At 36.3% G+C, this 27,218-nt stretch overlaps 1 protein-coding gene across 20 annotated transcripts in view; it reads left to right on the top strand.

The window, feature by feature from the left end:
* The window catches only part of STXBP5L (syntaxin binding protein 5L), a 183,463-nt gene that overhangs the window by 96,936 nt on the left and 59,309 nt on the right, over positions 1–27,218 (top strand). For all 20 annotated transcript variants that reach the window (XM_086884036.1, XM_086884037.1, XM_086884030.1 and 17 more), the window contains 10 exons: positions 3,180–3,243; positions 9,741–9,824; positions 14,215–14,338; positions 15,842–15,920; positions 16,097–16,251; positions 17,807–17,879; positions 19,122–19,269; positions 20,759–20,826; positions 22,013–22,053; positions 25,280–25,497. In XM_086884036.1, the coding sequence (XP_086740162.1) occupies positions 3,180–3,243; positions 9,741–9,824; positions 14,215–14,338; positions 15,842–15,920; positions 16,097–16,251; positions 17,807–17,879; positions 19,122–19,269; positions 20,759–20,826; positions 22,013–22,053; positions 25,280–25,497 (1,054 nt within the window). The remainder of the gene's footprint in view (positions 1–3,179; positions 3,244–9,740; positions 9,825–14,214; positions 14,339–15,841; positions 15,921–16,096; positions 16,252–17,806; positions 17,880–19,121; positions 19,270–20,758; positions 20,827–22,012; positions 22,054–25,279; positions 25,498–27,218) is intronic.

Raw genomic sequence — 27,218 nt, 5'->3', positions numbered from 1 at the left:
AATTTAATAGAAGTGAAAGAAAAAGGAAGCAGACAGAGCAAGCCAGGTATTACACAAAATAACTAAATTATTAAAATAACAAGTTAATATGAATACTAAGAGAATACTTATATCCAATATAGAGGAAAGACAATCAGGAAAAATAAAATACCACACATTTAGTGCACAGACTGATGTGTTTGGTATCAACTTTACTGACAGTGTATATAAAACTGTTATTCAGCAGAACAAAAGAAATACCTAGGTGCGTAATAATTAAATTATAATACTCCTAAAAGAAACAAAAAGTGCCTAAGAAAAAAAAATAGCCAAACCCTACAACATTAATATAGTGCAGTAAATCTCAGGATCCTCCAACTACAATGAATTAAAAAATGGAGGGAAATGGAGGAGATTAACAATTGTATCGTATTAGTGAAGGTTTCCCCTTTCAGCTGACGTTTTAGCATGGAAATTTGAGGCTACTCCCTGCAGAAGTATTAGATAAAAATAAGACTGGTAGTAAAAGACAGGGGGTTTTACACCATTTACAGAGGAAGCTTGTGTGACTATGAAAGTATACTTAGCATAAAGAGGAGAGGATAGCTCATGTAAGAGTTTGCTTCTACCCAAAGAGAAATTGATACATTTTTTGGTAAGCAATGTCATGCGTGTCCTTCAAAGAAACTGGTTGCACAGATTTTTCTAAACTGTTCCTGACTTTTAAAATTAGTAGGTACAAGGAGCTGACTATATGGAATCAATCTTTACCTTAGAAAGACAGTATGCTCTTTTCCTTTCTCCCTCTATTTGTCGTGATTTTGCCAATATTCCTGGTCATGTACCAAGACTCGGATGGCCAAGGAACCCACCATGCATCCTGGTTGGTTCAAAGGCCTGGGATAGCTGTCCAACCCATTGTGCTTTGTCAGCCTCCACGTGCTTCTGCTACCATCTTGTTTGTCCCCAGCTTTCTGGGAAGACATATCTGATGTTTCCTTGCTCTCTCTTTTGTCATCTGTCTGAGGTTCTTATCTGGCTAAATAGGGAAAATTCTTATGCTGTGTCTTCTCATTTCTTCCTCTTCTTCTCACCCTTCCCCCGTTTGCCCATCACTGCATAGGCAGCACATATTTCAAACAGAGCTAGTTCTTTCCATCAAAATACTCTGACCAGTTCAGACAGGTGAATGAATCTATGTCAGAAACAGCATTTGAAACAGCCTAGAATGTCCCAAAATGTCACCTGCACTCCCTCTGGACAGATGTACAAGACGTGTGCAGGTCTAAGCGTTGCTTACAAACAAATATTCGCCCCTCAGTTCCCTGTCACTGCTTATCTACCCTACCTATTCCAAGGCCTGGTGTTGTGCAAATGGTATTTTTATTTCAGTACAGGTTTCTCAGAAACAGAAGCTCAGCCAGAGGGGTCCCCTCTGGTAAGTTGGCTTGGATAGGAATGACAGCCAGATCTCCTGCTATCTGCATCTCTGTAAAAATGGTCTTGTGCCGTGTCTCAGGCCAAATGGGTGCTTGCTGCTGGCACCATCAAAGACAGTCTGTATAGAATGTCACTGTATAAACCGTCTGTCCACTGCTTTCCTGCTGATCTCATTTCTGTGATGGAATATGTTGCAAAATACTCTTGCAAAAACCTTGCTTGTGGAGACCTCATGTAGGAGAATAACATGCTACGTGTTCAGGATGTCTGGAAAAATTTTTCATTGTCTTCAGCTCAGAAATAAGTATCAGACTAGATCTTTGCCTCTCTGCTTTGACCCAGCTTTGGTGAGTGATGAAATAGTTAAAATATTTAAAACATAATAGAGGCCGGAGAAGAGTGTGCATGCTTTTAGAGTGTTGGAGCATACTGTTCTGGGAAGGAGGAGCCTATGAGGCTATGTTTCTGTTTTAATGTTTCAGTTGTCTGAGAATTTTTGTGTACCACTCTCAGTCTTGATTTGGAGTCTGACCTGTAGAACAGAGGCCAGTTTTGCTACAGTGCAGTATCCAGCCAAAGGAAGAGGCCATTATTTCAGAAACATCCTATGATTTGTTTGGCTGAAGAAGCTTGTTTTGGTTTGTTTCTGTAATTCTCTTGCAGATTGTTTTAAAACTTGGAGTCTAGGTCATTTTACATATGGTTTCCAGATAAATTCTTCACATTATGGGCTCTGCCAATCTCTGTCATATTTTTTTTTCCTGATGACCTTTGGTGAACCAAGAGCAGTCATGCAAGTTCCAATCCCAAGCTGAACTCCAAGGGACACATACTCTGACCCCAGAACCTAGATGGGAGAAAGGTCCTCCTCTGTGCAGGCATTCATTGTGGGCTGGTGCTCCTCTTCTTGCTCTCTATGATTGCCAGGGCCTGAAGGTCAGGTCAGAGAAGATGATAGATGAAAAATCTCCATCTGTCCAATCAGTTTCCTATGATTTGTATTTTCTGTCAGGTGCTGGACATCAATAACTTCAGCACTAGTTTGCATATGATGCAGTTGGTGTGTGCTGCAAAAAGGGAGAGGATGTCAAGTATAGTAATTAATCTCTATATAGGCTTACAAAGATGTATAGGATGGGTGTCGTGGCTGAGGAGCCCCACTGAAGAGGCACTGTGGGTGTAACTGTGTTAGTTGGTCTGAGGATGAGATAAGGCTTTACAGATCACACAGAAGCAAGGTGCTTCATTTCTGAAACCCCACTGCAGTAATGCTAAGATGCTTCCTGACAGGGCAGTGTAGGTGAGGTAACTGAAACCCTGTCTTTAGTGACATTGGAACTTGGTGAGTCATGCTATCTGTATCTGAAATGAATTCAGTGAAGACTTTGTAAATCCTTGGCAAATTAGCCTTCAAATGGGACAAGTAAGGAGGGAGGGTCAGAAAGAGATGGAGTAGAGAACAGAAAAGGCAAAAAAACTGTAAGAATGAGAAAGTGGGGAAATTACTGTAATAGGAAGAATAGTGAGATTTTTTTTAAAAATTGAAGGAAGGATTTTTTAAGAAAAGAGAATCTTTGCCTATAATGACAAAAAGGAGATATAGGAAAACATTAAAAGATACCTATAACTTTACCTATTGGGCTTTTTACACTTATTTTTAAACCAGTGGAGGAACATGTTAGCACACCTAGAAACTGAGGTATCTAGCTCTACTTACAACAAAAAGCATTCACATATTTTAATTGATTTTTGTCTTGCAGATCCACCAAGACTCACCCTGGCCCAGTTGTACATTTAAGCGACAGCCCAAGAGACGAAGGAAAAGTGAGTACAACCAATGGTATAAAATTTTGCAGCATTTCATAGCCTTTATTTGCCTCATTACTCTTTCCTTTTGCTTACTCACTGATCTTATCATCTGCTTTCTTTCAATGTTTGCAAGTCACTTTAACTATTTTATTGTACTTAAGAAAAAAGATTCTCTTTGTACAAATTTAATGAGTAAACAATTGTAATACAGACAACATACTTTGAAATGTATAGCCATCTAAATTGTTCCTGTTTAAAAAAGCTTGATTTTGTTAAAGATTTGACTAAAAACTGTATCATGACTTCAGTACTTGGATAAGCATGGTCTTATGTAGGCATTATAGTAAGTTTTTATTAAGATAGAAAATCTTTTCTTATGTAAGAATTATCATGATAATATCCCAGGTTTGGAACTTGCTGCTGCTTGCTATTCTCAACTCTGTTCACTGTGGAAACCAAGCGTACAGTCAGAGCATTAGGGTTGTGACTGATATCACCAGGATGCACAATCAGAGTTGGCTTTATTTGTATGGCAGCTTTTCAAAGATGAAATAGGTTTGATAGAACTCTGGTTCTATTACAGCTTTTTTTAATTTTTAGATTTTTATGTGTTGCTACTGATATTTGAGCATTTTGCTTGTGTGGAAAGGATATTTAACTCTCTCTCATTGGTTTTGATCACTTTTAGTAATTGTATTTCAGTGTGTTTTTACAAAGTACTGCATCTTCCAAATGGTGTATCTCTTTGACAGTGTGCCTCACATAACAATAAATAATAAATAATAGTTGTTAGAAACTAGCAGCAGTTTGAATTTTCTGACATGAGAGATATTATGCTGAAATTATGTGTACCTAGAAAAGCACTGATGACTACATCTGATTTTTGTTTGTATCACTTGTCCTTGGACTTACCAATATTGCGAGGTGAACTACACACAAATGGTGCTCATGTGAACCAACCCTCCAACAACTTTGATGGCATCTCTAAGCCTTTCTGGAAGAATCACAATAGGTCAAGCAATTTAGAATACAATCATAAAGTAATTGAACATTATAAAGTGTAGTGTTGTAGCCTCAACCAAGAAGCCATCAAGAAATGCAGTTTAATTATCTGTGGCAAAATACCTGCTGAGATTAAAGGTTTATTGATGAGGCATCATTCTTTTTTGCTGGCCACAACAGAAGCTGCTGATGAGCTAGCTAAGGCACATGGTGTAGGAAAAAAGGGTTCTAAAAGAAAAAATGGTCTTGTCAGTGAAGATTTCTTCAGGAATACCATGCACTGTGTCCAAACAGAAACCTAAAAATATTTTTCAGCAGCAAGAGAGAAGATGAAAAAGACCCAGGCAAGGGAGTTAAAAGAGAATTGGCTCTGGAATACAAGTGCTTGTTGCTCAGCGGGCACATGGGAGACATCTGGGCACTGATGAAGTACTAACATTCAAAGAACAACAGCAAATTCAGACAGATGCCTATGAAAAACAAACACTGACAATTTATGGGGAGAAGTAGTAGAAAATGTAAAGTATACTAAAACCATCCCAATGCAGCTCTTTATGTCATTGTTAGGTTGAGAGGGGTGTAAAGAATGAATTGGTGCCAACAAAATACTTGCAGTTTTGCAGAATGTGGAATGGATAGTGTTTACAGGAAGATATCAGTAAAAGGTACAGATGTAAGAGAAAATCCAAGTATTAAATCAAAAGATGTAGTTTCAAACAAAAAAAAATCAACCATAGAGATACAAATAAAACTGCATTTTTCAACAAAGTCACATTAAACTTTAGTTGAAAGAATGAAGAATAAATCAATCATTATTCAGAATGAGGAAAAAATGGGGATAAAAGCAGTTCCTGGGACTTTTTCTGTTCAACATGGTCATAAATAGCTGAGAAAATAGAGTAATCAGTGATGTGGCCTGGTTTGCTGAACTTTAGGAGGCTGAGAAACTCAGCAGTAAAATGGCAGGTTAAATACTGTCTTTTTAAGTATATTCACTGTAAATGATGAGAAGTGATACATGTACAGCAAAATATTTCTGACTTTACATGTAAAACAATTGGTGTGAGCTGATGATTACTGTTTGGTATGAAGAGTTTTGAGTGATGATAGTTCAGTGGAAATGTTAGCTCAGTGCTCAGTAGTGAGCCATAAAGAAAATCAAAATTAGGCATTATGCAGAGAAGAATAGAGAACAAAACAAAGCAATTAAAGAAATGCATTGTTGACATACTTGCTGAATACTGAGTATAATACTTGTCCTTCTGTGTCTAAAATGAACATAATGCTAAAAGAAATTCAGAGAAGGGACAGGGTTTTCTGTATGAGAGACAGCTTAGTGAGACAGGAAAATTCACTATGGAAAAGACCTGATTATGAGCCCAAGTTTGAAAAATCACAGTTGATATTAAGAGGATGGAAACAACTCATAGTCTCCTTCCATACAAAAACTAAAAGGATACCAAATGAAGCTGACAGATCAGATTCCAAACAAGTCTTGGTACTTCATCAAATGTGCAATGGTTAGAACTTTGGAAACATTTCCAGATGCTGTTGTGCATGCTGAAAATGTGAAGTCTAGAAAAGTTAACACAAAAGAAATCAGTGTGAAGGTAACTGAAGAGTTTGCTTAATTCTCCTAAAAGGTGCCTAAAGATGAGGTTAAACAGAGCCATGTATAGTTGAGGAGATGGCTATACTTGAATGAGAAAATTACTTAAACTGAGAGAATACATGAGTTTTACAAGTACTTGTCTTCTTCCCATATTATTTGGTATTTACTCTTGGCCATTTCAGTACAAGCTACTGTCATAGGTAGGCTTTAATTTAATTTGGCAGAGTTTTTCTTAGATAAAAGAGCTGTTTGATGATAGTTCTACATACTTTGCTTATCTCCATAGCTCCAAGTTAACCAAAGATCACCAAAATGTATTGGTGGCAGAAATCAGACTCCACACATCACTTGATAATAGGCAGCAGATAAAAGTGTTGTTTGCATATAGTTTCAAGAATTAAATAGTAGGTACAAATCAGTCATAATCATTACTCAAAATACAGATGTTCTTGTACTCTACTACTTTGCAAGAGTCCATTGGTATAGCCCTCTCTGGGGTATTACAAAGTTGTTCACAGACCTGGGACTGTTTTGCTGATCTAAGTATTTCTCCTATGAACACTGAGTGGTTGAGAGTCCTAAAATATAGTCAGACCTTTCAAGGTCTAGAACAATCATAAGAGCTCTATTTGAAAGCCAGGGAAGTTTGTACACTGGCAGTATCGTCACCTTTTTCATTAAGATCCTTTGAATTCCTAGAAGTTCCAGTTTATTTCAATGACTGATGATTGGGTTCCTTGTGCCAAAAGAGTGAATGCAATTCCAGAAGACTTCTGCCATTCAAAATTTTTCCAGAGTGTCCTCCAGGCAAACTACCTAAGCAGGCTTTGGAGAGAAGTCTCTTTTATGAATTTAATAAGCTGTGGCTGGAAGACAGACATCAAAGAGAATTTAGGCATTTAATGTGTCACTGAAGAACAATTCGGGGACCAAGTGATTAAGTTCATGAAATATAACTCTGTCTGCCAAATCAATTAATAAGTGTACATTAGGGACAGACTGGAGTGCACAGACATTTATAAGTTGCAGATCTGTAGCAAACATGATTTTTCTTGCTGACAAAGGAAAAGACATTAACTACAGCAATCTGCAGTTTCCCAGCAAATGGAGAGAACTTAATAGGAAAAGGTTAAATGTTATTTACAATTACCTGGTGAGCTAAACTTCCTATCTCTGAGTCTGAGTTTTGAGATCTAATAATACCTAAAAAAAGGCCTCCTTGGGAGGCTTGTTTGTTTGGGATTTTTTCTCCAGATGTTTTGTGTTACCAGGACAAGGAAGGGGCTTGTTAGCATGTACCAAGATGTAATTAGGTTACTGTAAAAAAGAAATTTCCTCCCATCATCAAAAGTATGTGACAAAGAAAGATGTAAGTCAAAATGTGAAACAACTCCATTAGACAAGGAAGATCTTGCCAGGACTTCCCTCTCTAGATTCTGTCCCATGTTGTGCTTTTTTTGTAACCTAATTAAGCATGAGTAATTAATTGAGGCACCATGAAAGGCAAGATGAATCTTTGGAGTTTTTTTCATCCTTGACTCTTTTTACAGACATTGTTTTCCTTTGTCTGGGCTTTCCTCTCCAACTGCATTTATGGATGTTTTGCTTTTTACCTCTATTACAGAAATAGAGCTTGTCTTACAGATCTTCACTATGACTGAGGAGTGGGAATGTTTGAGTTTTCTATGGTTCAGACAGGTCAGAATCATAAATCATCATAAATATTCTGGCAATGAGACTAACCCCATTCACCCAAACTGGAATTGTGACTTTAGTGCTGTAGCACAGTGTCAGTATCAAAGCAACATGACTACTGTCTGAACAAAAAGAGATTCCTGGCTATGCAGCAAATCTCTTTGTTTTTCAATTTCTTCCCTGAAATCACACTTTGTTACTTGCAATTCTTTAATGCAGTTGTACATTAAGCATTTCAGCAATAGTTCAGGTGAAATGCAGCCTCTGATGAAAGGTATTTAACCTTTTAGTAATCACCTGGAGTAAATACAAAAAGGAGGGTGGAAACCCTAAGCTGTGTAGCATTGGATGAACCTCCGATAAGGGCATGGCACTGTTCTCTGTGAAGAGGCTTGCCAGTATTTTGTCTTTGGAGATCCCAAAAGATTAAAAAAATATATTAAAAAAAAAAGCCCCATCCATTTCTACTGTCAAGCAAAAGGATGTTCATGTGAGACATACTGCCTTACACTAAGACAAAGGCACAGAGGTGCAGTCCTTGCCTTTACCAAGTGGGAGAGGCCTACAGGGTCCTTTAGAATTAGCAGCTGAGTTTACCCTGTGGCCAAGGAATATGTGCAGCACGATGGAGGCCTGAAAGTCAAGTTCTGTGTATAGCACAACACAGCACAGGCCTGCACCTATTCAAGTGACCTGCTACAAACTTCACTAACTCCTGGATATACAAATGGCTTCCATTTGGGATTGCTGTACCGACACTGCAAGCAGCTGCAGTAAGACTCTCATTTGTTCACTCTCTCAGTGGCAGCTTATTATCCCAGAATACCATATGGCATCCTGACACAAGGGCTACCCAGTTAGCTGCATACTTTCTGACTCTGCCACAAAATCCCATGTGGAGCCATCCAGAGCAAAAATGCTAAATAGTCTGGAATTTTTCCAGGACAGTTTAATTTTTTTTTCAGGGGAATAATTCTTCAGGAGCACAATAAGTTATTGTTCATATTCAAGTATTAAATATATTAACTATAAATAATTTCCAGATTAGCTAGAAGATTCCACATAAGGAATATTATCCTGGCAATAAAAATGATCATATACAGAAGAACTGAGAGTATTCCCAGGCTCGTTTGTAGCAGTATTGATGTACCAGTTATGCTTAACTTGGAAGGAGTGTTTTGTTTAGCAGCCCAGCCAAATTTCATTTTTAGGACTCATGCAAGCTAAAGTGAGTGATAGCAAAGATGCTGTTAAGGTTTCTCCAGCTAAGATATAATCTTGTCATTATTCTGCACAAATTCTTTATACAGAAACTGTAAATTCTTGCCTGCATTCTGTGATACAGATGTTTACAGGTGATGAATAACTGCACTTATCACTCCCAGTTGTATAAGATATTCTATCACAGGACTGTGAGAGTCTGCCAGTTTAGCCATTTCCAGTCTTCATGTCCAGAACAGATTCTTAAGAAGACAGATTCTATGGGAAATAGTTTCCAGGACACCTAAATAAGCTAGACATCTTACTGTCCATAAGAGCTGAAATTAGTTGTGTTTAAATGAAGAGTAACTCTACATTACCAGATGAATATTTCATTTATTTTCAGTGGAGACAGGGAGAAATGATTGTGTTCATTCTTATTTTTCTACTGAACATTGTTTTTCTTTTCTTTCATCTTTTCAGAAATATTCAGTTAATTTATTTTTAATTATTAGGAAAGCAAGCAATTTATTCTCTGCAGGGGGAGTTCTTTGGAATGTTTTCAAGCAATAGCAAGCATAAATAAAAAGAATATAAGTAGCTGAATGAGAGTTTAATCTGGTGACTCTCTTGGTTTGAAATTATTTGACTGGTATCTTAGGTGTCAAACTTTTTTTTCTCCAACAAGAGGCAGGGAAGATAAGAGTTGGTAGGAACATGCTACAATCTTTGGTTTTCAGCAGATACACAATTGAGAAGATTGTCTAGGTGCATAATCGTGCAAGGGAAAAAAAGGTATGAAGCCCTTTTTATTTCCACGTCGGATCTTAAATTGTCAGCAATGTGAAGTAATTTATACTGAAAGATAATTTGAAAGCAAGGTATTATGTGAGGGAAGATTACAATCTTGCACATCACTTTGTTATTTCTTTTTATATTACTCAATATTTATATGTACCTTTTGAATCCAAAAAGCGTAATTGTGTCTTTTTCCCTCCTCTAGCTGTTGATAGGTTATGAAAATGGGACTATCGTGTTCTGGGACTTACGATCTAAAAGAGCCGATCTGAGAGCTTATTATGATGAGGTAAGCAATTTCCATTAGTTCAGCAAAGCCATTATTCAGCAGTTTGCCATATGTCTTACCAAGCAGATGGATGTTTATCTAAAGACCTTGCTGGTTCTGGACATACTGTTTGTGCTATTTTTTTGGGCAAATTACTGACAATAGAAATCAAAGTCTGAAATCTTTAGTTCTGATGCTTTAGGCTCTCATAAGTGTACTGTAACACAGAATGGCCTCCCCTTCATCCTCACAAGTTCATCAACTTCTCTGTGGGGACCCTTAGTTGAACAGAGTCTAGCAAAGAGCTGACCTGAGATATAGCTACAGTAGGAATTATTATATAATCTTTACTGAGTATTTCTAGAACACTCATATTGGAATACAAATTACCTTGTACAGCTGTTGATATTGCCTAATACTTAAGATCTGATTAAACAGTTTTCAAAATTATATTGTCATAGTTATCACACAATTGTGTCTTGTCATTGGTAAGCAGCTTGTGTTAACCACAAATGCAGTTCTTGTGTCAATAATCAAGCTGCTTGAAAAATAGATACACTCCTAGTTATTATGATTTTAGCACTAGCCCTAGGGAAGAATATTCTTTGTTCTGCCAGTACTTTAAAGTTCACCATGGATGAATGCGAATGCAACTACAACTGAAGGTAGAAAAGGACATTTTCTTTAAAGTGATCCTGGCAGTAGGTTTTCTGTAGTTCTCTTTCCTTCTTCATTTTGTCATCTTGCTGTGTATAAGGAGTGTATACACATTTATTTCCCCTCCAGAAAGCAATCTGAATGCATATGAGTTCTGCAGTCTTTCAGACCTGCTGTCAGAGACACTTTAAAACTACTCTGAGCTTCAAGGTTAAGTTTCTGAACATCAACATAGCAAATGTTTCCAAGGACATAGTTTGAATAGGCCAGCACTTAAGCCTCCACACATGCCCACTGAATTTTCTCTCAGTGACAGTCTGCTTTTGCAAACACTTGTGAAATTGCACCCATTCCATTACTTAAGGCTGAACAACTTTTTCCTTTTACAGGTCCCCTCAGGAAGGTTGGGGGTGGGGATGTCTGTTCATCCACAGTTCTCTCTTGTACTCAGAATGGGATTACATGAAGCAGGATCTTAATGCTGTTTCCCAGCATCCTTTTCTTTTTGTTTTTCATTTTGAGACAGGATGGGTGGGTGTTGAAAATTTCTCATACAATTTAGAGTTTAGTTAGAGTTAGTTAGTTTAGAGTTAGTAGAGTAAACTCTACTGCTTTTTCAGTACTGTTCTCAGGAACATTTTTTTTCCTTTTAACCTTTTAATTCCCATGCTTTCCTCTTCAGTGGTTATTTGCTGTGTCATTACTCCATTTTATGCAACTTGTGCTAGCTTCTTTTATGTTGAAATACTTGCAAGATTCTTATTTTGTTTTTAAAAGGATTGTGTGACTAGCCATTTTACTTTATTCCAGACTTTCAGGCTCCATGTTCATAATGTTCCAGACCTGCTAGAATTCCCTTAGGGAAGCCACTACCCTTAGGGAGTCACTGAAAAGGGTTCCTTTTGAAATCCTGGGTTACATAGGTTCTGTGAGTCAAAAATTACTAGTTTGGTATGTACCAATTGGTATTTAGTAGCAACCCAAATTACCTAACCTCATCTTATGGATTGTCCACATAAGATCACAGTCCAGAAACCATTATTCCTGCTCCCCTTCACCATGCTATCTGGACTGGTGGAAGGCCTCTGTGCCCCACCGTGTCTGACCAATCTCTCAGTATTGTTCCGGCACTGAGCCAGAACAGTTCCAGTTGCAGGGTATTTGTGAAGTCTCAGAAAAATTCCTGTGAGTGTTCTGTATCTTCATTAAGTACCAAAGTGCCTCTTTACATGAGTTCTGAATTAAATTCATTCACCCTTACTTTTCTTACTGTCATTATGATTTTCATCTTCTCAATGGTTATATGCATGAGATATTGTGGCTCTTCCAATCAATGCTCCTACACAATGCCTTCTGAAAAAGGTTTTCCTTCCAAGCTCTTTTGTAATTTCCTTCAAAAGTCTATTTCTATCAAGTGTTATAAAAAGACAGCACATAAACAAGACAGATCTTTCAGATTACTCTCAAGTTGTTACTGATAGTTGGCACACCCAAAATCCAGCCACCTTCCTGTGCAGGCTTTGGAAGTTTGTGTCAACTCCCATTCAGAGCTGTCTGAAGTAGTCATCATCTTTCATTGGAACACATCCCCAAAACAAAGATGCAGAGTTCTCAGAGGTATTTGCCAAATGACAGCTCCCTACCTTTGTCTAGCAAAGGTAGGGAGCTGTCACTCCCTATGTGCCACTATGGAAATATCAAATCGGATGTGGCCCTTGCTGTAATGGTCCTGGCAGTACTACTAACACAAAGGATTTTTAGCATTCAAACAGTAAGATGCAACAAGCATTGTTCTTGTGCAAAATATGGTTAAAAGTGGTACTAAAGACCCTCAGGGGTGAAGGTTTGTGGTTGGGAAGGAACTGAAATTATGTTAGGAATGCTTAATTTTAGTAAATGACAAGTATGAGAGAAGATGGAATGTGTATGCAACCCACATGGGTATTGCAGAAGGAGAAGCATACCCAGTCTGGAGTGAGATACTTTATGTGCATATACTGTGTCAACATTCACATGAGTCACCCACCATGATGAACTCCTGTTCTAAGCAAATAACTGCTCCTTTTGTGTGTGGATGCTAAAGAAGTGGATCCGAATGCTAGACATAATCTAGCAGAGAGGAAATTTGGGACTTATTCAGGACCATCTTTCAAAATTACTCATGACTCACAGCTGAGACCTCCAAAAGCATTTCTGTTTTTCTTGCCCATTTTGTGGCAAAGTCTAACGGGTCAGTTTGAGTTGCTGCTACGCCAGCTGTCTGTGCCAGGATAATCCCACCTCAGCTCCACTCCACAGGAGGTTTATGCTGGCAGGTGGCACCTGGTCGCCGAGAGGCAGTTTAACAAGTAGCTTGGTACAGTTTTTACCTAGTCACTACCTCCTGCTCACAGTCAGTGACTATAACCATGTGAAATGTTTCTAAGTGTGATAACACATCAAAACCAGATTCAAATTTGGCATGATAGCAAGCATGAATGAGCTCATGTCAGAATTAATCTGCGTGAGGATAGACATGCCGTCAGTGTAAGTGAAGTAGCGCTCCCCACAGAGCTAAGGTTGTTCTACCTGAGGGCAACAACACTGGACTCTGAATGAACCATCTTTCTCTGTTGACTTTTGTTACTTCAATTCTAGTTTGGTTTCTTCTCATTATTTAAGAGGAATTGTGTACCAGCTCTGTCTCTGGAAGATAGAAGTTTGAATGACACCCATTATGTCACCAAAAAACAGATACCTAGAGTTCAGGTTTTTTTCAGCTTGATTTTTTACATCCTTTTTGGCACAACTATTTTAGTAGTGTGTTAATTCATATACAAGGTGTGTCAGATTCCTGTTAAAACATCTGGGTCATCTTAATGCAGACTCATTTGTGGTTCTGCTGACAAGCCCCAGGGGCTGAGTAAAGCTTAGGTAAAGGGTCATGGCCCTTTGGTTGATTTCTTCTGCTACTCTCTCCAGACCATAAGCTGTAACCAGCCGTAAAAATCAATATGATTAAAAGAGGAAAGCCAACAGGGAGTTTTAAATAGTGACCAGTAGCTCTTAAGCAAAATTAATATGAACAACAGCAGTGCTGACTTATGAATACCCAAGCATGATGTTAAGTCATATGAATAAATCAGATAAAGGTCTATATGCAATTTTAAGTGCATTCAAGGCCTTAGCATTTCCTGGGTTGAAAAAAAAAACCCTGGAAATTTATTGAGCTGCATTCAAAAATAGATCTCTTTTATTTACATTTACATAAAATTATATTGTGTTTTTTGCTATTTAGCAGTGAACGTTTCTGGAAGGGATGTGGATTCAAGGGAGAATTCTCCGAGTTTTGTGCTTCTGTGGGGAGTGTGTGAGAAACTGTGGTATACAATGAATGTTATGTCAGAACATGTCTTTTGTTAGTTTCCATCATATACCAGGAAAATTGAAGGACTTAAGCCATTACCCTTTATGATAATGGTTCTGATGTAACAATGGATATTTTCAGTCAGTTCCACAAATCATGCACAAAATAGTAAGAATGGTGTATGTAACATTCATCATGTTGTACTTGTAGTATGCACAAAGGAGTGCAATATTCTTCTTCTCTGATGCACTATCTGTTCCAAAACTATCTTTGGACTTTAGACAAAAAAGAACCATCCAATTGTTGATATACCATTAGAATAATATAATCTGAAGTCATACATGAAAATATCATTAATGTAAGCACTGTATTCCATTGCAGTCTAAAGTTCTTCTTTCATTTCTGTAGGCTATTCATTCTGTTGCTTGGCATCATGAAGGGAAACAGTTCATGTGTAGTCACTCTGATGGCAGCTTGACCCTATGGAATCTGAAAAGCCCTAACAGACCATTCCAGACCACAATTCCACATGGTAATTCTGATAGTTAAAATGTGTAACTAAGAAGCAATACAGTGTTCTCAATGCTGTTTGCTAATATGTATGTGTAGGTAATTTTTCCTTGTAGCCCAGATGTTACTTCTTGCATAAGTATTTTGATCTGAAAAGTAGCTGCAAATTATTGTAAAATCAGTAACTTAAATAAATCTTTTTATTTTAGTTGGTGTCATAAATACCTCTTTCTGATTAATACTACTCTGATGTCTTACCAAATTCCTTTCAAGAATCTACTGCTGTTCTGTGAGACCCTCAGGCTCTGGGATTTTCACATTTCTTTCTTTTATAGTTTGTACTTACAGGCTTTTATGTGCAATTGTCACAAAAAATTAATGTTTGTCATGGGGAGAGTACAAGGCTTCCCAAAGAACTACAATGAAGAATTTAAAGGAGCCATAGTAAGAGATGCCTGTATCTTTGATGGGTGGGACTTTATATAAAATTGCTTCCTGCAAATTAGGTTAAAAAGTTTTTGCACCACTGTAAAAGTATAGATTACTTTACTGAGAAACCTGACTGAGAGGGAGGAAGAAGAGGAAAGCAAGATCTAACTAGCCCCAAAAGGATTTAGAATTTTCTTAATGTACTTCTGTTTTACCATTTTTAGTCACAGAATTTTACTGTGTCCAAAGAGAACTCTCAACCAGTCAGACAATCAGATCAAAACAGGCCTGATCTGATAAGTAAACTCAGGACATTGGGCACTCGAACACTTCCAGCAAAAAATTGCACAACCTCTTTGGGCAGTATCTTTTGGTATTTAATGACCCATATGGCACAAATTTTCCTGTTAATATCTAACCAAAATTTTCCATGCCACAACTTGTATCCTTTATCTCCTATCATATCACTGTGCACCTCTGAGAAAAGTCTGGATCCGTCTACACTGTATCCTCCAGTCAGGCTGTTGTCAAAGGCAAGCATAGACTTTCCAAAGAAACAAATCCAAAATGGCTATTTTGTTAGTTTACAAGTGATTTTCTCTGGAAGAAAGTGCTGAGCCATAGTTAACCAAGAACTAATGAATTTCAGTTGTATGCTTCATTTAATTTTATCACTCAACTAGTTACACTCCAAAGCATGTAATGTTTCGTCAACAACAGGAATTAAGTCAATCTGAGAATGGCTTAGGAAAAAATTAAGCTGTTTATGGTCTTCATGTGTTCTGAAAAGAAAAGGCATATAATTAGTCTAATTCATTCATTATTAGTTAAGTGTCATACTCAAAAATCTGCATGGTTTATAGATGTCTTTGAAGTGTGTTCTATGGTACTTTAGATATATGTGGCACAAAGACATGAGAAATGTAATTAATTTAGACAAATGAGCATTTTATGGAAATAGGAGCTAATCCTCCTAATCTTTTGTAGCTTTAAAGTTCCCTTTTTTTGTTGCTTATACAGTTGTTTCAATGTATATGTTTTAGTTTTATCTTTCAAGTTCATATTTTAATAGTTTTCATGTTCTTTCTTTCCTTAGGAAAAGTTCAAAGAGATGGGAAAAAACCTGAATCTTGTAAACCAATTCTTAAAGTAGAGTACAAGACCTGTAAAAACAGGTTTGTTTTTAATTCTGTAATTAACTCAATATTACATTCCTGAGTTCCTTTTAGAATATTTTCCTGCTTTCTTTTTACAGAGCTATTTATTATTATTTGCAGATACTAAACTTATAATGTAAACTTGTATGTTCTATGTAGACTTACGCTTGTCATGTTGTTTTTTTTTGATACAGTGAACCATTTGTGATATTTTCTGGTGGACTGTCATATGATAAGCCTTGTCGAAGACCAAGTTTAACAATCATGCATGGGAAAGCAATTACAGTCCTTGAAATGGATCATCCTATAGTTGATTTTTTAACTCTTTGTGAAACCCCATATCCAAATGGTGAGTTTATTGGGAAAAATACAGTTATGGAAAATATAAATGAAGTTATCTTTCCTCATATGTTAATCCCATCCCAGGGACTTCCATCCTTATATTTGTCTTCATCTCAAGAAAACTACGTAATTGAAAGTACCTGGAACTTGTTCACATTCTCAATGTAGGAAGCAAGTAGTGAGTGGACAATAAAGCATGCATTAATCTTCACTTTTAGGATTGAAACTCATACTAGTGGCTACTGTGAGAAAACATTGCTATTAATCAAAGATAGGTGCTTATATTTCTGAAATTTCTCGTCATTTACAGCTCACTAAATCATGAAAATTAAACTATCACTTACCTGCAAAAAGGTTCTTACACCAGCGTGAAATGAACTGTAAAAAGTTTTAGGTTTGCTGCATACTGTTGGGCTGCCAAGTTCTGAAATATGTTGTCAGAAAGTTCCAGAAAATAAATTAAGAAAAGCTGTAAGTCAAAAAGGAACTAACTTTAGCATTTTAAGCCCTTAAGCAGAAAAGTAAAATCTTACAAACACAGCTAAACAAAATGCACATTAAAAACACTTAGTAAAGATAAAGTGCAAAAATTTAATTTTCTGTAATCACAGTTGCTTTGGGCCTTCATTTAACTGTGTCAAATACTTCCCAGTATTTAGGTTTTGTAGCATCTTCCCATGATCAGAGACCAATATTTGAATTTTGATTTAACTTGTGTTATTCATAGCCTAGTATAAAAACAGGCCACAAATAATGTGCATTCATAGCAGGACTGAAAGGAAGATGAATCAGTTGCTCTCATTTACTCGTCCTTTTGGCATCACCCATCTGAATGCTTTATTCTGAGCTTGCACGTGCTGGAATGATTTGCTGCTGTTGAAAAGAAAGTCATAATTTCACATTTATATTTTTTTTAATAACATCCTATGTAAATGAATATATTCTCTGCATCAAGGAAAGCATTTATTTGTCATCTTATTTCTTTAGTTTTGAGAAATAAAAAGAGAATTGTATAAAAAACTAAACCATATAATCTCCTAACGAATGTGCGGGGGGAAGGGGCATTTTAGTACCTGAATTGAAAACAGCAGATTTACAGGATTCATAGGGAATATTCCCCTTGAATCACCTCAGAAATGGGGGTATTGTGTATCATGAAGTGTCTTACACAACCTGTTTCTGAAGAGCAGTTGTACATAGTGGAAGTATTGCTTTTGGACAGCAAAAATACTTTTTCTGTATAACAATTGGATTTAATAATGCAATGATACACACAACTTATTTACATTCTACTTCTTTACTTTCATAGCGTCATGCTGGCAGACTGTAATACTCCAATTTTCCTGCTTTGTATGTTTGTCAACATTACTATCCAAAAGTAATTTCGTACTTCCTATCTGGCCCTAGTTTTGAGCTGTGTCTGGTTTGTCCACATGTCAAGGGTTTATACCTCAAAGCTTCTAATATACTGTGAAAGTTTAAAGAACATAAATATTGCTTACTTGCCTAAAATGGCTGATAGGAGAACTCCATGTCTTTTACACTTGATTTTTTGCTTACAGAATTTCAAGAACCCTATGCTGTAGTTGTGCTTTTGGAAAAAGATCTCATTGTTGTTGACCTGACACAAAGCAAGTAAGTATAAAGTTTTATATGAAGTTATTTGTGTACTTAACTGTCCGGTAAATTACCATCAAATTCCAAATAATTTAACTACCCAAAATTATTCACTCTTGGAAATAACTCCTGCTAAATATTTACTTCCACTTTAGGAGCTAAGTTCAGCTGATGAACAGGATTCTTAAAATCTAAATCTGCAGTCCCTTCAGCACAGCCCTCAAACATTCATTCAACACCAAAGTTAATTAATATTTGAACACATATGTGATTTGGAAATAAGATTCAACAACTACTTTTATGCGTGTCCAGCCTCAGTGTCTTAATAAATAATGGCATTGTTTTATATGGATCTACAGAATTACTTCATGATCCAGTTGCTGGTTTAAATGACAAATAGTTCTTTCATATCAGAATCAATGTTCCTACCAAAGAGGAACTCTACATCATGTAAATCATAATCTAATTCTTATTTATTTTGTTCTGTGTCCAGCACTACCAATTATGGACATCCACACTCACACGGGTATAACAAGGAACAGATTTTGCTGTCAATGTATTGAAAAATGTTAAGTGAGTCATATTCAGATCTCACTTACTTTAAAGAGTAATTCAGATCATCTCAGCAATGTAAAATGGACAAAACTGAAATTAGAACCCAATTTCCTATATTTTTCAATTGTGAATAAATTTGTGTAATGTGCCAAAAGTGGGGTTTTCCTCCTTATCAAGCTGTTCAGACTGATGGAAGTGAGAAATAAACTGAGATCTTCTCATCTGTTATTGCATTTTCATTATATAATCAGAAGTCTACCAACCCAATAAGCTAAGATGCTCAATATAAAATCCACAGTTGTAAAAGTAGTTTGTAGTTCATAGTATATATCATATCCATGTACCTGAAACTTCTGGAAGATGTGTCACTTCTCTATAAATAAGATTTTGAGATGTCAGAAAAAAATTAGTTCTTATTCATTCATAAAGGTAGCTGTATACCTTTAGCCTTCGGGACTATTTATGTAACAAGAGGACTCTTGTCAAAGTAATTGAATTTTTATGTCCTTATTTGGGTAACTACACATTATTACTGATATTAAAAACAATACATAAGTTTGAATAAATAATGAAAAAAATATATTTAATTAGTAGTGATTTTACTTAGATTCTATTTACTTAGTTATATACTTTAATATAAGAATATGTTTTATTCTATGGCTCAGTGTGTCACAGTGCTTCTAATAAATTGTCTTCCTTAACTAGTTTTCCAATCTTTGAAAATCCATATCCTATTGACATTCATGAGTCACCTGTTACCTGCACAGAATATTTTGCGGACTGTCCTCCAGATTTGATCCCTGTACTCTATTCTGTAGGAGCAAAACATAAAAAGCAAGGATACAGCAATAAGGTAAACAAAACAAATATTCTCTTTTTTAACCAAAGGAACTAGATGTGTAACCTATGTTTTTGTAACATCTAACCAAATTATTTTTGGTTTACTCCTTTAATAATCGGTTTAGCAGTCTGATTACAGTCCAGTATTTGTCCCTCAGAAACATGACCACTTGACAAGAACCATTAATTACCATTAGATAGGACTTAATCATTAAGATGCTGGAGTTATTCCAGATCAGATTGTGTTAAAGGAGAGCCATCAGTGTACAATTCAAATTTGTATGGATAGGTTCTCTATCAAAGAAAAAGAGGTTCAGTGAGAGTTGACAGTGTCTGTGAGATTTGTTATTAAACAGGGATAATAATAATTCTTTCACTGAGCTACCAAAGTCTTACCATAATGCTATAGAAATAAGACAAGCTGCAGGAAGTAAAAGAAGAAATACAATTAATTTGTAAATTTTAAGCTTTAAACTGGATTGTATTTTGGCTAGAACTAATCCATTTTAATAAAGAAAGTAGAAAAAAATACTGGGGAAACAAGTCAGACATCATAAATTTTCTATTCAAATAGACAGAAGTATTGTCCTTGGAACTGGTTTGTCTTCCATTAACTCAGAGAATGAGCCCTCTCTGCTTCTTTTGGATCTTGGCTCATAAAAGTACTTCAGAAAATATTTTCATTTCTCCTATTGAATCTACCCTTACCTCATACACTTTGCACACCTACCTGTGTTCCCTGCATCCTCTCTTGTCCCCTTGCTTTATTTGTGCGTGTACAAATGCACACTCTGGGGGCAGGTAGTTCATGTGCCAGACACCCATTTCCGTACCCACAAGCATCCACTCCACGTATCCACACAGTTTGTGCTCCCTGTTTTTCTCCACCCCCTCATACTTTGCACACATCCTGACCCACTCTGCACATATGTCACCCTCTACAGCCTGTACCCTGTATCCATACAGGTCAGGGCTTTAGGCACGGGGCAATGTTCTAGACCAAGAGAATGGGAATCTTGCCATTACTAAACAAAAGGCAAGGAAGAGATGATCTCACATGTTCTGTAAAAGTTGTGTTCTCTTATCTCATGGCATCATGCTCTGATATTTGTTTCTGGGCCAGCTTCCTCAGTGGTCTTTGTATTCAAAATAAATTCTCAGTCTATTCAGTGTTCTATGGAATCTCCAAGAGAAAAGCCATCTCAAAAGACCAGCAGAATAATTTGTTACTCCTCCTCCTTCCTGTTTTAGGTTGTTGAATGTTAGCTGTGCAAAAATATTTTAAAAGCATAGAACATTAGTTGATAATATGTCATTAAGTTTCCAAAGCTTGAACTGATGATACAAAAATGTTACTAAATTGTAAAAGCCTTGAATTACATATATTTTTGATCTTTTACAAGTTGTATTGCTTTTGGGGGAAGATGTTGTCTACTCCTGAATTTAGAAATTAACCACATTCATCAGAATAAGTTGTGATCTCTGTACTTTCATTTGTTTAGGAGTGGCCTATCAGTGGTGGAGCATGGAACCTTGGAGCTCAGACATATCCTGAAATCATTATTACAGGGTGAGAATGAAACTGGGGATTGGTACTTTTTAAATATTTGTGTCTACGCCTTTTGGTTGTGGGTTAGGTATAGGTAAGAGTTGAGACTTAACTGCTTGTGCATTTCCTGGCTCTTCACTTGAGTAGTGTCACCACAGAAATTCTCTTTTGCTGTAGAAAGCAGAACTTAGTACCCAGGGATGAGCGACCATTAAGAATGACCATTTGAGGCCTCAGTGTTACACAGCAATGCTTGTGCAGGCGGAGTCTTTGGAAAAAAAAAATAATCTATTGCAAGAGAATAGTTTGGCCTTGAAGGTCACAGAGAGAATAGCTTCAAAAAGGAAAGCAGCTGTTGTTCTTTAGATATTGTCCCTTGGCCTTTTTGGGACTCTCTACCTGGGGACAGTTTGTGAATTGATTTTAATACTCAGCATTAGTGAGGGGGTGGTGCATGGGGATGAATTTCAGCTTGTGGGTGGAGAAATAGAGCAAAAAGAACTAGAAAAGCTCAGATTGTAGCAGGAGCAATGAGCAGTGCCTGATGGATTCCCCAGGGATCATACTGTAAAACAGAAACTATTCATTCATCTAAGATGTATGATGAGTTTTCCTCTGGTCTCAGTCATGTCGCTGATGAATTGTTACTATCAATGATACTAAAGACCTGATTTTAAAAAGAAGGTTATGCAATAGTATGAGAAGGTGATGAAGGGATCACTCTCATTGTAAACAGAAGTGTCTCCATTTCCCAGCTTTACTTGAGGGATTTAATGTTAATAAAAAGAACACAGTTGTGAAGTATCAAGCAAAATGCAGTTACATTCTGTCCTTTCAAAGTTCACTGTACATGGCAGTTTTAGAGTGCATAGGTTTGATGCTGGCCCACTGCAAAGCCAAAGTGCTGTAACTGAAACTCAGGAAACTCAGTCTGGGAAGTAATTTGTTCTTTTTGCAATCTTAAAATTCAAGAGGCTTGGTTCTCTGCAGGAAATGCATAAAAAATATTTTGTTAACCAAATGAAACCAAATAACAATATTTTCTTATAGTTAATATGTATGTCTTTAACATATTATCAGTAAGTTATAGAGAGTTACATAAACAAAATCAATTTTTTTCTGCTTGTATTTATTAATCAATGAAAGTAGATGATGTTTTAGAATTGCATCTTGTTTTAACACATTTAATTTTTATATTTCTTTTAAGCCATGCAGATGGATCAGTAAAATTTTGGGATGCTTCTGCCAGTAAGTTTCTAAAGTTCACTTTTACATAATGCTGACAAATAGCACAAACACTCATTTATATATAAAACAGGATATTTAACGGGTTGAGTAGTAATAGTTGGCTCATATAATTAGGACAAAGGGGTGAAATTAAGAAAATGTTTATTAAGTTAAGAGAAAAAATGCTGCTAATGAGATACATTAGGCAGAAAAAAGTGAATAATAATAGCTCAAGGTCCAACATACCAAAATCTATAAAGGATGAAGTGTTGGTAAAAAATCCCTAGGGCACATTCTTCTTGTGTGTATAGAGGAGAGGGCTCAGATTTAACATTTATTTCCAGTTGTCATGTCACTTCCATACTGAGTACAATAAAGTCTTCTTTATAGCTAAGTAAAAATAAAATACTAAAATACATTCATATATTTCAAAACATAGTCAATCTGGTGAGGGTGGAAAAGACCCAAATATTTTCTTGTCTCAAATCCCAGGAAATAATTGGGTACTATTTCCATTCATCCTAACAAGAAAAAGCTTCAGAAAATACTTGTTCCACATAATCTAGCTATAATTGCATATATCAGCAACCAACATTTTCCCCTACAGAAAATACATATGGTATTCCTTAGTAAAATACATTTATTAAAATACACGTACATTTTGATGGAAATTTAAAATATTGTGCTTCAAATAACTGATGGCACTTCACCAAACTTCCTGTGGAGTTGACTTGTCTCGTTAGTGGTACAGGGATGTCTGGGTAATACCTCTCTTTTATAAAGTATTAGTGTGTTAAAGAAAAGAGAGTGTGAAAGAAAATTCTCTAGGCATAGAGAGATTTAATATGATCCTAATAAGCAGTCTATAATAGGTGCCAAGATCATGAGATACGGGATACTTAAAATACCTGCTAGTTCCACATGGTGACACAGAATTGAAATGATTAATATTGCTACCATTTCCAGCCTAGTATGGGGAATGTTGAGAAGTTTTTAATGTTAGCTAAACCTAATGACTTTGTCAGGTACTTGCCTTTTTGCTTAATACCAAATATTTTCACTCAGAATGGACAAGGAGAAAATGAGGATTTTCAAAGCCTTATTTCACAAAATACATTTCATGTATTAAATAGACACAGCAACTGAACATGGCCATGGGTTGTTTTTTTATTATGTAGCTTGTCTGTTTGGAAATGGTGGGGGAAAAAGAAACATGCTGCTAAGAATTTATAGCTTCCACTGTCTTCCAGTTATGGTGAACACCAGTCATCAAATAAGATGGACAGTTTATCTGCAGAAACAGAAGTTTTTGAGAGCTTTAATATGAACAAAAGTAGGATAATTCATTTTCTTTAGAGAAGTACAGTGAGACATTAGATTTTGTCTTGTGACTATTTCATTTTAATAAGAATATTCAAATACAGGCTCTAAAGTTAGGGTGAAACAATACAGACTGTTGGAAGACCCGAAGGCATTTAGTGTATATACTGCACAGGAAGCAGTGTGCTAGTTATTCCTTCTATAACTCTGGCAGAAATGGGGAAAGAAAAGAACCTCTCATAGGGAATATAAGCATAAGCCAGTCAATGCTGCAGTAGGAATCTTTCTTAACATTAAAAGCTGAGATGATCATGAATATTTACAATCTCTTCAGCATTAGTAGTATATTCAGTGCATCTCTGATGTCCTGGTCCTAGTCCTGCTTCTCAGGGCACGTACTGTGTTACTCATACTGTATTTGGTACTCTTTATTTACAAGGTTTTAATTATTACAAAGTTTTATTATTTATTTTATTTACAAGGTGTTAACCTTGTAAATTAAGTTTAATGGAGTTTAAAGTTCATTTGATATTCCCTAGCAATCATATCCTACTGGTATTTGAAGGCACAAAATACTTTGATTTTAGACATCTTTTAATTGTGTCATCTTGTGTCTGAAAGCACAGATCTGTGAGGGACAGGGACTTGCTAGGCCACTGGAGTTGTTTTCCAAATGTATCTTTATTCAAAAGATATTGCTGGTTATTTTATTTAGTTGTGCAGATGGGACACAGTAATTCAGAGCAGCATAGAGAGTCTGTACCCTATGATTCTATGATTCTTCCAGTCATAACATGCATGGACCCATGATGCCTGATTTGAAGTGCCACTCTAGATTTGCTACTGGCTCTAAGAGCAACCTGAATCCTCTTTCTTTGCCACGGAGAGCAGGAAGAATTATGTATTTATTACAGAAGCACTTGCTGTAATTTGTGAAAATTCCGAAGTGCTTTATGTGCTAAAACTTTTTAAAACATTAAAAATTGTATATGCTAAACCTCCTGGAATATATCTGCACTGCCAAACAAAAATGTATTTTTGCTGTGTTCATCATCTGGTTACATAACTAAAGCGCTGTCCTTTCATCTTCCTGTTGCTCTTGTTACACAAGCTGGCCATGCTGAGCCACCACAATTACACTGACATTAGCAGCAGCTTTGCCTACATGGATATGCACACCTTTATAGGTGCTGGGCCTGACTTTTTCTAACCTTATGCAGCTACTGATTAATGCCACTGAGAAACTTAAAGTTTTACTACTTTTATAGTAAAAACAGGGAAGAATGTGAAACATAGTGAGGTGAATTGTCACCCCTCCTTTGCCTTTGGAATTTGCTGCAGTTGAGTTCAGATCTTGACAAAAGCTTCTGGATATTACGATTTTATATACAGGTATAAATATAGATCTACTTATTAGTCAAGAAATTCAAAACATTTTTGAACTCCCATTAATTCAGAAGAATTTTGTGTTGACCAGGCCACCAGCATGCTTTCTTAATGTTTTCTCCTGAATTGCCATACATTCTCTGCATTCTATCAAGACCATAACCTCAGACAAATGGACTCCTAATTTCACATCTCTTTAGGAAAGTATCAATATTATCAGAGCCTCTCTATAGCACTGATTATAAGCCTAATTATGGACACAATGATTTACACCTTTGGCACTTTTCCCCAGAAAGTACTAAGAAGTATTTCACAAATACCCTTTTGAGAACTATTAAATACATGTCTTACCAGTAATGTTTACCAGAATAGTATCTGTACTGTTGTCCTGATTTGGACAGCTGTTTAATACACATCTTTTCCTCTTAGGATTTCCTAAGTTTCCTTGTTATGCCACAACTGAGAAGAAAGTGGGAACTGAGGAATTTTTTAACTGATTTGCTTCATGTTAGTATTTTTTATATGTTTTAATATATTCCAGTTACTCTACAGATGTTGTATAAACTAAAAACATCAAAGGTCTTTGAAAAACAGAAAGTGGGAGAAGGAAAAGCAACAGCTGAGATTGTGGAAGAAGATCCTTTTGCTGTTCAGATGATGTACTGGTGTCCTGAAAGCCGAATTTTCTGTGTGGCAGGAGTTTCTGCATATGTGATTGTTTACAGGTTCAGCAAACATGAAGTAAATACTGAAATTGCAGTAAGTACCCATTTCACTCTCTTAGATTATAATTTCTAAATCAAATTGCTTTGCTTCATCTGTCCTCAAGTACTTAAATAAAATCAGCAAGCAGTATAAATACAGGTTTAGGGACCCTTTCCAGGGAAATCTTGATCCTACTTCAGTTACTGACAAAAATCTGAGGGTTTGGGAATCTACTCTCCACTTTCTTTTTGCTTTAGTAGTAACATACAGTGCAGCTTTCAGGCATGGTTTGCTTTTAAGACTTTATGATATAGTAACCTCTGTTGTATTTACCTAAATTGTTCTAAAATTACTGTCTGCTGTATGTTTTTATCAGTTAATGTAAATTGTGTACATGCACAATGCTCTTTTTTAACTCAAGTATTTAATCGTTTTAATTTCTGTTCTTAAGGAGACTGAAAATTATCAGTGGGTTTAACAAAACAAAAAGAGTTGATCCTTTTTCTGGCTTATGCTGACGTTGTTTCCCTAAAGATGGAAACTATAGGAAATGCCAGCTTATTTGTCACCTTCCTTGATTATAGTTCTTTATCTCTTCACACTATTTTAATACACTTTAGAAAGTTCTAGTGTGGCAAAAAACTGTGTTATTTTTGGCCTGTAGCATGTGCCATTCTGTATAGTCATTACCTGTAGTTCTTCTGTAGTTTTTCACTCTTTTCTCCACCCCTACCAGGTATTTATTAAGCTGCCTGAATGTATCATTTCAGGAAAGGTTTAAAACTGATGAACAGTAATTTCACGTTACTGACCAGCTCATGTATAATGCTGCTAAAATTACTCCATTTCAGTATTCTTACATTGTTCCACAGCAAGTGCACCTTATCTTTTATTATCTATAATTTAATGTCTTTTTTCCCTGTCCTTCACTTTTCTGGCTGAATTGCATCATTAATGGTATTTTCCAAAGTGTTATATATATATATATATATATATATATATATATATATATATATATAATATGTGCAATTTAACAGTTTCTCAGATTTCATCTGTAATTAATAAGCATTTTTCTCTGAATATTAAATTATGCAATCTTGGTGGCATAGTCACAGAATTCCCCTGGGTTTTGTGCATCTTTGAAATGGGTCTTCTCTCTTGTTTCTGCATTTTTGCTGCTTGTATTCAAGTCTTTTCTCTAAATGATGGGAGGGGTTTTTAATCAAAAGTATGGAATTCTTTGCTGGAATCTGCACCTGACTTTAGGCTGTGTGTTTTTGTTTATACTGAGTCTGAGCTGGCCAGTCTCAGGATTTCTTTGCTGCCTGAGGTACAAAGCACTTTGTGTCCTTCCTTATCAGCCAGACTGAACTTACCTTGAGTTCAGTCTATAAATCCCAGCATTTTAAGGCCCCCACATTGGTTTGACTGCCCTATGTCAGTGTTGTAATGTTTTTGCTATGGTAAATGGGAAGTGTGGGGGCTACTCAAAGGTTGCTTTGTGTAGCGAGGACATCTACAGCTGAATATGCCTTAGGGACAATAGGCTGTGCCTGGAATTTCCTCAACAGAAGTATTATTTGCATCATTTCATATCAGATTTTGGAGACAAGGAGCATGCATGAGACAAATTCTCCTTCATATCCAATCTTGGAGTCATTGCCATGCAGTTATATAAAAAGCATTTGATGCTGTTATTTTTGTTTTCTTATCTGAGTCCATCCTGTCTCAAAAGGATCTATTGATTAAACATGATCACTTTCTCAGTGAGCAGT

This window comes from Cyanistes caeruleus, chromosome 3, assembly GCF_971803275.1.
Source record: "Cyanistes caeruleus chromosome 3, bCyaCae1.hap1.1, whole genome shotgun sequence".
NCBI classification, from domain to species: Eukaryota; Metazoa; Chordata; class Aves; order Passeriformes; family Paridae; genus Cyanistes; species Cyanistes caeruleus.
Note: the sequence above shows the minus strand (reverse complement) of the source record. Positions and strands in the feature narration are given on the sequence as shown.